Source organism: Nansenia antarctica (genome assembly GCF_963989245.1).
Source record: "Nansenia antarctica genome assembly, chromosome: 4".
Lineage (NCBI taxonomy): Eukaryota > Metazoa > Chordata > Actinopteri > Argentiniformes > Microstomatidae > Nansenia > Nansenia antarctica.
In genome coordinates this window covers 19,224,668-19,236,916 of record NC_137689.1, presented here as the reverse complement: position 1 = coordinate 19,236,916, position 12,249 = coordinate 19,224,668, and the positions used below count along the sequence as shown (strand labels likewise).

The following is a 12,249-nucleotide window of genomic DNA, read 5'->3' as shown; positions in this document are numbered from 1 at the left end:
TCCTGTACCTGTGAACCAGCTCTCAGGTCTTCTGACGCTGGTTTTCTCTGTGTACCACAAGTACAAAAGAAGAGGTTTGGTGAGGCTGCATTCTCATGTTATGCACCCAGATTGTGGAATGCACTGCCAGTTTACATTAGGGATGCAACCTCAGTCAAGACTAAAAACCCAACTTTTTTATATTGCCTTTAAATGACAAACTAATAAAATAATGTTTATATAATGATTGGAGCACTTTGAGCTGCAACATTTGCAGGAAAAGTGCTATACAAATAAAAAGTTATTATTTACTGTCTCATTGACCTGAAGATTGTTTTTTTTGCATTATTATCCTCTGATTAGAAACCCATCATCACCATGGCGATGTTGTTGGCCATTTCTCTGCTGATCTGTGCTGTGGCGGCCCTGGGTGACGCAAGTAAGTGAGTGAATGGGATGTGTGTACGTGCAGTACGTCCCATGTGAACCAGTTGAGCTGTCAGAACTGCAGAGTCACTACTCATCTCTTCAGGTTACACCTTAACTGCTCTTCCTGAGACATCTACTACCCCCCAGCACTGCGTCTCCTGAAGACACCTGCTTTTCCCCTTTACTGTGTCCCCTAAAACTTCTATTGCCCCCCTTGTACTGTATCTCTGTTTCTCAAGTGTCCATATATATATATTAAAAAGAAAAGTCTAGGTTTAGAAGATGGTGATAGAAGAAGGTTTTTCCTTCTATCACAGAGACTATCAATGGCCCCGGGCCTGAGCTAGATTATTCTTCCTGCTACGACTGGTGGATTGTTGATTCTCTTGCGTAGTCAAATGTATCGATTGTAAGTCGCTTTAGAATAAGGCGTCTGCTAAATGACAAAAATGTAAAAAAAAATGTTGACGACTCTCTCCTTCCAGACCTGGAGGGGGTGCAGGTGGAGGTGGAGGTGGGGCCGGTGGAGAGGAACAGGAGGGCAGCAGACAATGACACCTGCCCCTCTGGCTGGTCTGTGTTCGGCGCTCGCTGCTACAGGTTCAACCCCAACACAACCACATGGGCTGAAGCAGAGGTTTGTGCTGAGTCCCATTACTCCATCTTGTGCACCCCCCCTGCCCCCGATGGATTTAACAACATAGGAATGATTAAATGTGTCTGTTATTTAACCAAGCATGGACTCATACCACTACATACCTTTTTAAGAGATGCCGGTCGAGAGAGGACGCTGGCGTTGCTTGTTCGCCGCTTCTCCGCCCGAAAATCTAGGTGTAATTGCAGTATACAGAGTAGATTGTCCTACAAAGACACTTTGATTTAGATTTAGTAATCTAAAAATGATAATATGATGTATAGACATGATAAGATCGATATGATATGACCACTTATTTTTTTTAAAAGCCGAGATTCGATTTAGCAATCGAAAAATGTATTGGACCCCTCTACTTTATTTTATTTATTGTTTCTTTTTATGTTACTACTCGATCTTTTCAGTTTGTAAAGTGTCTTTGAATGTCTAGAAAAGCGCTATATAACTAATTATCTTATTTATAGACTGACACATGTTCCAAATGGTGTGGCTTGACTGTACTCTACTATAGAGTAACACAGATGACCTGGTGTATCAGGCTAGAGTTAAGTTTTGTGGGTTCTGTCTCTCTCTCTCTCTGTCTCTCTGTCTCTGTGTCTGTCTGTCTCTCTCTGTCTGTCTCTCTCTGACTCTCTCTCTGACTGTGTCTGTCTCTCTCTCTCTCTCTCTCTCTCTCTCTCTCCAGATGGGCTGTGTGTCCCAGGGAGGGAACCTGGCATCTGTCCACAGCAGAGGAGAATATAACTTCGCTCTGAGCTTGATCCTGTGGGGGCGCCTCAGCTGGATCGGTGGTCACGATGCTGTCACTGTACGTCTCTGTCATCCTGTGTCCCTCCAACTTAGTCATGTTAACAACCGGTCAATGACGATTCATTCACTTGGTAGTTACTGAAACACTTGGTGAACAGTTGAATTGTTCAATTAATTCTTACCTGTTGAACCATGAAATGGTTAAAAATATAAAGCCGAGTTTCCTGGAGGAAGTGCTTGAGGAGAACAGTCAGTTTCAGTTCCCCCAGCCTCCCCCAGCCTCCCCCAAGCCTTCACCAGCCTCCCCTAGCCTCCCCCAGCCTCCCCCAGCCTCCCCCAGCCTCCCCCAGCCTCCCCCAGCCTCCCCCAGCCTCCCCCAGCCTCCCCCAGCCTCCCCCAGCCTCCCCCAGCCTCCCCCAGCCTCCCCCAGCCTCCCCCAGCCTCACCCAGCCTCCCATAGCCTCCACCAGCATGTATGTATATGTCAGTTCTCTCTTCTACACAGGAGGGCGTTTGGCTGTGGAGCGACGGGACTGTCTTCTCCTACACCAACTGGAACAGAGGAGAGCCCAACAACCACAGACAGAAGGAGCACTGTCTACTAATGAACTGGGGTGGTACTGTACAGCTATTCATTGTTTTTCATGTAAATATAGATAAATGCCTTTTATGGGAGTTAACCCTACAACAGCCGTGCCTATTTTACCTACTAGTAGAGCTGCCTTGGGTGTCAAATAGACCCCCTTTTTAGAATGTAAATCTGCTATTTACACACAGATCATTAGAGGGCACTTCTTTTTTTAGCCTGCCTCCTACACACTGCAAAACTTACACACTGCTTTATACTATCTTATCCTGAAGTGATTTAGAAAATGTAAGGATACTGGGTGGTAGAACACATATCTAGGAAACGTCATGGAAGGAGGGTCCTGAAATTTGATCAAGTAAAAATATTTTTTTTTTAAATAAGACCCCTCACGGCTCTTCTAGTTTTAAAATGAATCTCAACTTATGTTCATTAGTGTGTGCTGTATTTCTCTAGTCAGAATCTGCACCTTTGAAAGAAAATGCTGTTGTCAGTCTGGGGCGGCTGTGGCGCAGGAGGTAGAGCCGGCATCTAATGATCGCAATGTCGGCAGATCGGTGGTTCGAGCCCCGGCTGGCCACATGTCGAAGTGTCCTTGGGCAAGACACTTAACCCCCTAAATTGCTCCCAATGAGCGGGCCGGCGCCTTGCATGGTAGCTTGCCGCCGTGTGTGTGAATGGGTGAATGAGAGGCCGTTGTAAGGCGCTATATAAGTCAGTCCATTTACCATATGAATTCTTACCAGCTGTGCTGTTCTCTCTCTCCTCTCTAGCGGGCCGGAAGTGGAACGACGGGTTCTGCGGCTATAAGTTCACCTCTATATGTTCCCGAGAGCTGTGACCTCAGACCTCACCAGTGTGGAGATGACTGGACACACGGGTCATCTTTTGCCTGTTCTCTTGACGCTGATGCCCATCTGCTGAAATTATTGCAATAAAAATGTATATTGCTTTCATTACGTTTACATTTTTGCCATTTCTCAGACGCCTTATTCCAAAGCGACTTACAATGAATACATTTGACTAAGCAAGTGAATCATCAATCCACCAGTCGTAGCAGGAAGAGTAATCTAGCTCAGGCCCGGGGCCATTGGCAGTCTCCGTGATAGAAGGAGCAAAAAAAAAAGTCTAAATACAGTTTTCTGAAGCTTGGAGACTTACAAACATCTACAAAGTTGAATGGTGGAGAGGAAAAAGCACAGTCAATAGGACATCATCTCAGTCACTCTACAACAATGGTCTATAACCAAGTGACCAAAAAGAATCCATTAATGGAAAATAATCTCATCCATAATTGTGTTTGCAACAATGAATTCAAATGTTCAAGAAAGTGGCTGGAAATGTTTATTTTATTTTACTACAAAGCATTACGTGTAGTGCAAATCCAGCACATGCAATGCAGTTTCTGCACCATCATGTGAATAGTGGTTATGGGTAAGTTTGTCACTGGCAGGGACTGGGGAATTTGTGTGAATCAAAAAGAAATTGACATTTGCTAGTGACATCCTAATCTACAGTGTGTCAAGACCCTATAAAAACAAAGATATTAATTTAAAAATCACACGAACTATTATCCTTGCATTAAAATGGACTCAATTCGACTTACTGAATGATTTGTTGGTGACGTTTTAGCTTCTTAGTTAAATTTCAATGAAGCGAGTAGAGGACAGTAGACGACTACACTGAACTGACATTGCACGCTCCCTCAAAACCTGCGACATCCGTGGCATTGTGCTGTGACAAAACTGCACATTTGAGGTCATGTTCTCACATGAAAATCTGAATCATGAGCCAGAGAAAGTGGATGAGTTTGCAACATTGTTGCGTAAATTACTTCTCTGATTTGCGTCCTCGCAGTCCTTTATGTAAACGAAGTAACATACGCAATCGAAGCAACAGACGTGGTAGATGATTGGTCATAATAATGGAAAATTGTTCGTCCCGCTCTTATCCAGATCAACACGCATGCGCTGTTTTCCTATGGACAGCCTCGATGCGTCGTTTCTAACGAGTGAAACCACCCTTTTCAAGCAGAGCATCCGTCGGATATTTGCTCCGGGAGTGACTTCGAATGCGCATTCTCACAGCTCCAAACGACGCAGAGCAAAGCGAATTTTATCCTAAACTCTGATTCCACGTGAAGCAAATGTTCTGGTGAGAAAACACCCTTAAGCGGGGTACACACATAAGGATTTTCTGGCCGATTTTGGCCCGATTTTCGGATGGCTGAAAACGACAGAAAACACCCGATTATCAGATGGCTCTTAACATTTTCCTATAACAAAATCCTGTGGTGTGGTGTGTTAAGAGTCAATCTCTCCCGACAACCTGCTCGGAAAATGGGCGTGGCCGGCAATCGTAAATGTCAAATGTGTTCAATACTTACGACCAGAAATCATGGTTGCCAGATTGTTTGGTGGAATTAGCGGTTTTAGACTGTGGTTAGGGTGGAAAATGTCATCTTCTTTTCGTTATTCGGCACTTTATTTGCCCTGTTGCACATGGTTGTCTCGTACAGGTCAGTCAGGGTACTACGTTAGATAATAATAATAATAATAACTTTATTTGTATAACGCTTTTCCTGCAAACGTTGCGGCTCAAAGTGCTTTAATCATTATATAATCTTAATTGAATTATTTTGTAATTTAAAGGCAATATTAAAAGGATGGGTTCACGCGAGATTTCTGGCTTGGGGAACGAGACTCTAGAGCAGGGGTCCCCAAACTGTTTTCTGTGAGGGCCACATCATTTTTCCTTTCTGTGATGGGGGGCCTGGGTCGGTCTCTAACATAAAATAATATGGAACGGAGTGAAATGGAGGCGGTTGCGCAAAGCAATTGCGCGCAGGAGAGCACTGGTGGATGCAAACAAAGTCTAAACAGTTGAATTTGGATGGAATTTATACCTATAGTGATATGTCAATGAAATATAATCCGTTTTACAGTCTGATACATGAGGGAGGACCCTCATCATACACGGGGGGACCCATGAAGCAGGGCTGTCTGGGGGTCCTTAAACGAGCATCAAACACTTAATTTCTACCATTCTGGTGAATTGATATGCACCAATTTGTGACCTTTCTGCATCAATTTATGGTGGAAATGTCATTATTTATGTAAAGGAAAACACAATATTCAGCCACCAGATGATCAAAATATAATGTAATATAATGCAATATAAGGCTCTCAGGCATTCTGTACTTTCAAATATGTATTCTCCTTGAGCAGTCAACATCAACTATCAGCTATTTCGCTAGCAAAAACGAAAGCTAACTTATTTGTGAAACAGCGCCCCCGCCACCACGTCGGCGCAGTGCCGCTATTGCAGTTAGAAATGACAGAAACGCTTGTAGAAAATACGACCGTCAGAGTTTTGTTGAGAGCTGAAGGCGGCTAAAATATGACGGAGGCAGCCGCCTCATAATTCTCTATGCAGGAAAAACCCTGCTTGACACAGATCATGAACAAATTATTTTGTTTTCTCCTGCAGCTGGGCATCTACATTATCTATCCCCCATTGTTTCAATTCATCTGGTGCGCGGGACACACCTCCTCCGCGATCACATTCATACATTTATTGACAAACTTCTTTGCATTTAACAATAATAATCACTTGTGCACTGTTGGTTAAAAACCCTGCATTCTGAATCAACTTTTCTCTTTACCAACCGTTTGGCCATTTTTCATCTCTCTGAATTTTCGTTCTAGCTCGCGTGCACCTGCTATAGATCCGCATTCTGTGGGCGGGTGAAACTAACTAATAATGTTATTAATGAAAATAGTTTATAACTAAGGGAAATTTTAATTTGAAAGCCAACCTTTAATATCAAATACAGATATGATATGATTAAAACATATATTTAAAGTTTAATTTTCAAAATATGTTTCTGGCATTGTTGAGAGTGTGTGGGGGCGACGTTGTTCAAAGGGCCGGTCCAAGTGTGGGGGTGGGCCGTGTTCGGCCCGCGGGCCGTAGTTTGGGGACCCCTGCTCTAGAGTCTGGAGTCTGTCGTAACGAAAATCTTTATGTCTGTGGGGTGCTGAAATGGGGAAATCGGCGCACACCACACACAATACGATCAAGGCTGTTAAATCCAAGATTTTGTTTCTTCATGTGTGGGGTCTGTCTCAGATAAGATTTCGGTTAAGATTTTGAAAATCCTTATGTGTGTACCCCGCTTAGTGGCCTTTTACTGTGACCAGCCTCAGGCACATCTGTGTAACAATCCTGCTGTCTAATCAGCATCTGGATACGCCTGATACACCTGTCAGGTGGAGGATTATCTCTATAAGGAGAAGTGCTCACTAACTAACACACATTTAAACTAATCTGAGAACAACATTTTAGAGAAATAGGACTTTTGTGTACATAGAAAAAGTCTTAGTTCTTTGATTTCAAACTCGTGAAAGATCGGCGCAAAAACGAAAGTGTTAATAGTGTATTAGTGTTGCGTTTATATTTTTGTTCAGTGTAGATAAATGATTCCCAGAAGATAATGTGTGGGCTTGCAAAGTCTTATTTTGGTCAAAGAAAAGGTTTAAAGGTGGTTTGGACGATAGACTTGCTGGGTAGTTTAAAGAAAATAAACTTACTTTATATAGTATACATTATTTAATAACATTCTTTACTTTTGATATTAGAAGAACCATCCCTCCCATTGGCTTATCTCCCAAGAGCCTTACAACAAACTAAATAAAATACATAGTTGAATTACACAATGAAATAACACACACAAAATACACACACACAGAGACACACTCACACACACACACTCGCAGAAACGAGGGTGATCTGGTGGAGGGGTGAGGAGGGGGGATACACTTCACTTGTCACCAACAGTCCTCTCCTTCTCTCTCCGTCTCTCTCCCTCTCTCTCTCTTTCTCTCTCTCTCTCTCCCTTTCTCTCTCTCTCTCTCCTCTCCTTCTCTCCTTCTCTCTCTCTCCTTCTCCCTCTCTCTCCCACTCTCTCTCTCTCTCCCTCTCTCTCTCTCTCTCCCTCCCTCCCCTGTCTGTCTCTCTCTCTGTGTGTGTGTGTGTGTGTGTCATATCAAATCAAATCAAATTGTATTTGTCAATTATATAGGATACAGTTGTAATTGACCTACTGAAATGTTTTGGGATCTTGCTACATGCTCAACAACAGCAGTCAGCAACAATGAACAATTCAATAATGAGTAGTAAAAAGTGACAATAAAGTGACAATATGTGTGTGTGTGTGTGTGTGTGTGTGTGTGTGTGTGTGTGTGTGTGTGTGTTTGTGTGTGTGTGTGTGTGTGTGTGTGTGTGGGTGTGGGGGGGTGGGTGTGGGTGTGGGTGTGTGGGTGTGGGTGTGGGGGTGGGGGTGGCCTCAAGCTCCAGCAATGCAGTGTGGTAATCACCTCCACCTGCTCAGTCTAACACACCTGTGGTTCATCTTCTCATCAACTTGGAGTATTTGAAGGTCTCTGTCCTGTGCTTGGGTTCTTTCTCTGTGACCCTGACAACAGGACCTATCGTGAGTGAAGTCATAGCTAAGGGTCGTTACTGCCTTGTGTTCCTCTTTCTCTAGCTGATCAGAACCTAAAGAGCCTATCGGAGATTCACTCTTAACAGGTAAGTCCTCTACTCACCTACACTCTCTCCCTCTGGGCTACCTGTACCTGTGAACCAGCTCTCAGGTCTTCTGACGCTGGTTTTCTCTGTGTACCACAAGTACAAAAGAAGAGGTTTGGTGAGGCTGCATTCTCATGTTATGCACCCAGATTGTGGAATGCACTGCCAGTTTACATTAGGGATGCAACCTCAGTCAAGACTAAAAACCCAACTTTTTAATATTGCCTTTAAATGACTAACTAATAAAATAATGTTTATATAATGATTGGAGCACTTTGAGGAAAAGTGCTATACAAATAAAAAGTTATTATTTACTGTCTCATTGACCTGAAGATTGTTTTTTTGCATTATTATCCTCTGATTAGAAACCCATCATCACCATGGCGATGTTGTTGGCCATTTCTCTGCTGATCTGTGCTGTGGCGGCCCTGAGTGACGCAAGTAAGTGAGTGAATGGGATGTGTGTACGTGCAGTACGTCCCATGTGAACCAGTTGAGCTGTCAGAACTGCAGAGTCACTACTCATCTCTTCAGGTTACACCTTAACTGCTCCTCCTGAGACATCTACTACCCCCCAGCACTGCGTCTCCTGAAGACACCTGCTTTTCCCCTTTACTGTGTCCCCTAAAACTTATATTGCCCCCTTGTACTGTATCTCTGTTTCTCAAGTGTCCATATATATATATTAAAAAGAGACTATCAATGGCCCCGGGCCTGAGCTAGATTACTCTTCCTGCTACGACTGGTGGATTGTTGATTCTCTTGCGTAGACAAATGTAGCGATTGTAAGTCGCTTTAGAATAAGGCGTCTGCTAAATGACCAAAATGTAAAAAAAATTGTTGATGACTCTCTCCTTCCAGACCTGGAGGGGGTGCAGGTGGAGGTGGAGGTGGGGCCGGTGGAGAGGAACAGGAGGGCAGCAGACAATGACACCTGCCCCTCTGGCTGGTCTGTGTTCGGCGCTCGCTGCTACAGGTTCAACCCCAACACAACCACATGGGCTGAAGCAGAGGTTTGTGCTGAGTCCCATTACTCCATCTTGTGCACCCCCCCCTGCCCCGATGGATTTAACAACATAGGAATGATTAAATGTGTCTGTTATTTAACCAAGCATGGACTCATACCACTACATACCTTTTTAAGAGATGCCGGTCGAGAGAGGACGCTGGCGTTGCTTGTTCGCCGCTTCTCCGCCCGAAAATCTAGGTGTAATTGCAGTATACAGAGTAGATTGTCCTACAAAGACACTTTGATTTAGATTTAGTAATCTAAAAATGATAATATGATGTATAGACATGATAAGATCGATATGATATGACCACTTTTTTTTTTTAAATGCCGAGATTAGATTTAGCAATCGAAAAATGTATTGGACCCCTCTACTTTATTTTATTTATTGTTTCTTTTTATGTTACTACTCGATCTTTTCAGTTTGTAAAGTGTCTGAGTGTCTAGAAAAGCGCTATATAAGTAATGTATTATTATTATTTATAGACTGACGCATGTTCCAAATGGTGTGGCTTGACTGTACTCTACTATAGAGTAACACAGATGACCTGGTGTATCAGGCTAGAGTAAAATTTTGTGGGTTCTGTCTCTCGCTCTCTGTCTCTCTCTCTGTCTGTCTGTCTGTCTCTCTCTCTGACTCTCTCTCTGACTCTCTCTCTGTCTGTCTGTCTGTCTCTCTCTCTCTCTCTAGACGGGCTGTGTGTCCCAGGGAGGGAACCTGGCATCTGTCCACAGCAGAGGAGAATATAACTTCGCTCTGAGCTTGATCCTGTGGAGGCGCCTCAGCTGGATCGGTGGTCACGATGCTGTCACTGTACGTCTCTGTCATCCTGTGTCCCTCCGACTTAGTCATGTTAACAACCGGTCAATGACGATTCATTCACTTAGTAGTTACTGAAACACTTGGTGAACAGTTGAATTGTTAAATGAATTCTTACCTGTTGAACCATGAAATGGTTAAAAATATAAAGCCGAGTTTCCTGGAGGAAGTGCTTGAGGAGAACCGTCAGTTTCAGTTCCCCCAGCCTCCCCCAGCCTCCCCTAGCCTCCACCAGCCTCCACCAGCCTCCCCCAGCCTCCACCAGCCTCCACCAGCCTCCCATAGCCTCCCATAGCCTCCACCAGCATGTATGTATATGTCAGTTCTGTCTTCTACGCAGGAGGGCGTTTGGCTGTGGAGCGACGGGACTGTCTTCTCCTACACCAACTGGAACAGAGGAGAGCCCAACAACCACAAAGAGAAGGAGCACTGTCTACTAATGAACTGGGGTGGTACTGTACAGCTATTCATTGTTTTCATGTAAATATAGATGAATGCCTTTTATGGGAGTTAACACTACAACAGCCGTGCCTATTTTACCTACTAGTAGAGCTGCCTTTGGGTGTCAAATAGACCCCCTTTTTAGAATGTAAATCTGCTATTTACACACAGATCATTAGAGGGCACTTCTTTTTTTTTAGCCTGCCTCCTACACACTGCAAAACAGCTTTATACTATCTTATCCTGAAGTGATTTAGAAAATGTAAGGATACTGGGTGGTAGAACACATATCTAGGAAACGTCATGGAAGGAGGGTCCTGAAATTTGATCAAGTAAAAAGATTTTTAAAAAACATATAAGACCCCTCACGGCTCTTCTAGTTTTAAAATGAATCTCAACTTATGTTCATTAGTGTGTGCTGTATTTCTCTAGTCAGAATCTGCACCTTTGAAAGAAAATGCTGTCAATTGCCAGATTGTCAGTCTGGGGCGGCTGTGGCGCAGGAGGTAGAGCCGGCATCTAATGATCGCAATGTCGGCAGATCGGTGGTTCGAGCCCCGGCTGGCCACATGTCGGAGTGTCCTTGGGCAAGACACTTAACCCCCTAAATTGCTCCCAATGAGCGGGCCGGCGCCTTGCATGGTAGCTTGCCGCCGTGTGTGTGAATGGGTGAATGAGAGGCCGTTGTAAGGCGCTATATAAGTCAGTCCATTTACCATATGAATTCTTACCAGCTGTGCTGTTCTCTCGCTCTCCTCTCTAGCGGGCCGGAAGTGGAACGACGGGTTCTGCGGCTATAAGTTCACCTCTATATGTTCCCGAGAGCTGTGACCTCAGACCTCACCAGTGTGGAGATGACTGGACACACGGGTCATCTTCTGCCTGTTCTCTTGACGCTGATGTCCATCTGCTGAAATTATTGCAATAAAAATGTATATTGCTGCCACATGCGTTTGATACCAGTCATCATTCATTACGTTTACATTTTTGGCATTTCTCAGACGCCTTATTCCAAAGCGACTTACAATGAATACATTTGTAAGCAAGTGAATCATCAATCCACCAGTCGTAGCAGGAAGAGTAATCTAGCTCAGGCCCGGGGCCATTGGCAGTCTCTGTGATAGAAGGAGCAAAAAAAAAAGTCTAAATACAGTTTTCTGAAGCTTGGAGACTTACAAACATCTACAAAGTTGAATGGTGGAGAGGAAAAAGCAGTCAATAGGACATCATCTCAGTCACTCTACAACAATGGTCTATAACCAAGTGACTAAAAAGAATCCATTAATGGAAAATAATCTCATCCATAATTGTGTTTGCAACAATGAATTCAAATGTTCAAGAAAGTGGCTGGAAATGTTTATTTTATTTTACTACAAAGCATTACGTGTAGTGCAAATCCAGCACATGCAATGCAGTTTCTGCACCATCATGTGAATAGTGGTTATGGGTAAGTTTGTCACTGGCAGGGACTGGGGAATTTGTGTGAATCAAAAAGAAATTGACATTTGCTAGTGACATCCTAATCTACAGTGTGTCAAAGACCCTATAAAAACAAAGATATTAATTTAAAAATCACACAAACTATTATCCTTGCATTAAAATGGACTCAATTCAACTTACTGAATGATTTGTTGGTGACGTTTTAGCTTTTTAGTTAAATTTCAATCAAGCGAGTAGAGGACAGTAGACGACTACACTGAACTGACATTGCACGCTCCCTCAAAACCTGCGACATCCGTGGCATTGTGCTGTGTGATAAAACTGCACATTTGAGGTCATGTTCTCACATGACAATCTGAATCATGAGCCGGAGAAAGTGGATGAGTTTGCAACATTGTTGCGTAAATTACTTCTCTGATTTGCGTCCTCACAATCCTTAATGTAAACGAAGTAACACGCAATCGAAGCAACAGACGTGGTAGATGATTGGTCATAATAATGGAAAATTGTTCGTCCCGCTCTTATCCAGATCAACACGCATGCGCTGTTTT

General features: G+C 43.5%; 2 protein-coding genes across 2 annotated transcripts; both read left to right on the top strand.

Annotated features, from left to right (window-relative positions):
* Positions 1 to 357: 357 nt before the first annotated feature.
* LOC308155789 (C-type lectin lectoxin-Enh2-like) lies at positions 358 to 3,237 on the top strand (the record flags this gene model as incomplete). Its single annotated transcript, XM_080529162.1, has 4 exons — positions 358 to 418; positions 894 to 1,045; positions 2,316 to 2,427; positions 3,170 to 3,237. 4 exons carry the CDS (start codon positions 358 to 360, stop codon positions 3,235 to 3,237), a joined length of 393 nt encoding a protein of 130 aa, XP_080385288.1.
* A 5,131-nt stretch (positions 3,238 to 8,368) lies between these two features.
* Positions 8,369 to 11,089, top strand: LOC308155788 (C-type lectin lectoxin-Enh2-like; the record flags this gene model as incomplete). Its single annotated transcript, XM_080529161.1, has 4 exons — positions 8,369 to 8,429; positions 8,850 to 9,001; positions 10,158 to 10,269; positions 11,022 to 11,089. The coding sequence occupies 4 exons, from the start codon at positions 8,369 to 8,371 to the stop codon at positions 11,087 to 11,089; spliced, it is 393 nt and encodes a 130-aa protein (XP_080385287.1).
* Positions 11,090 to 12,249: the final 1,160 nt, after the last annotated feature.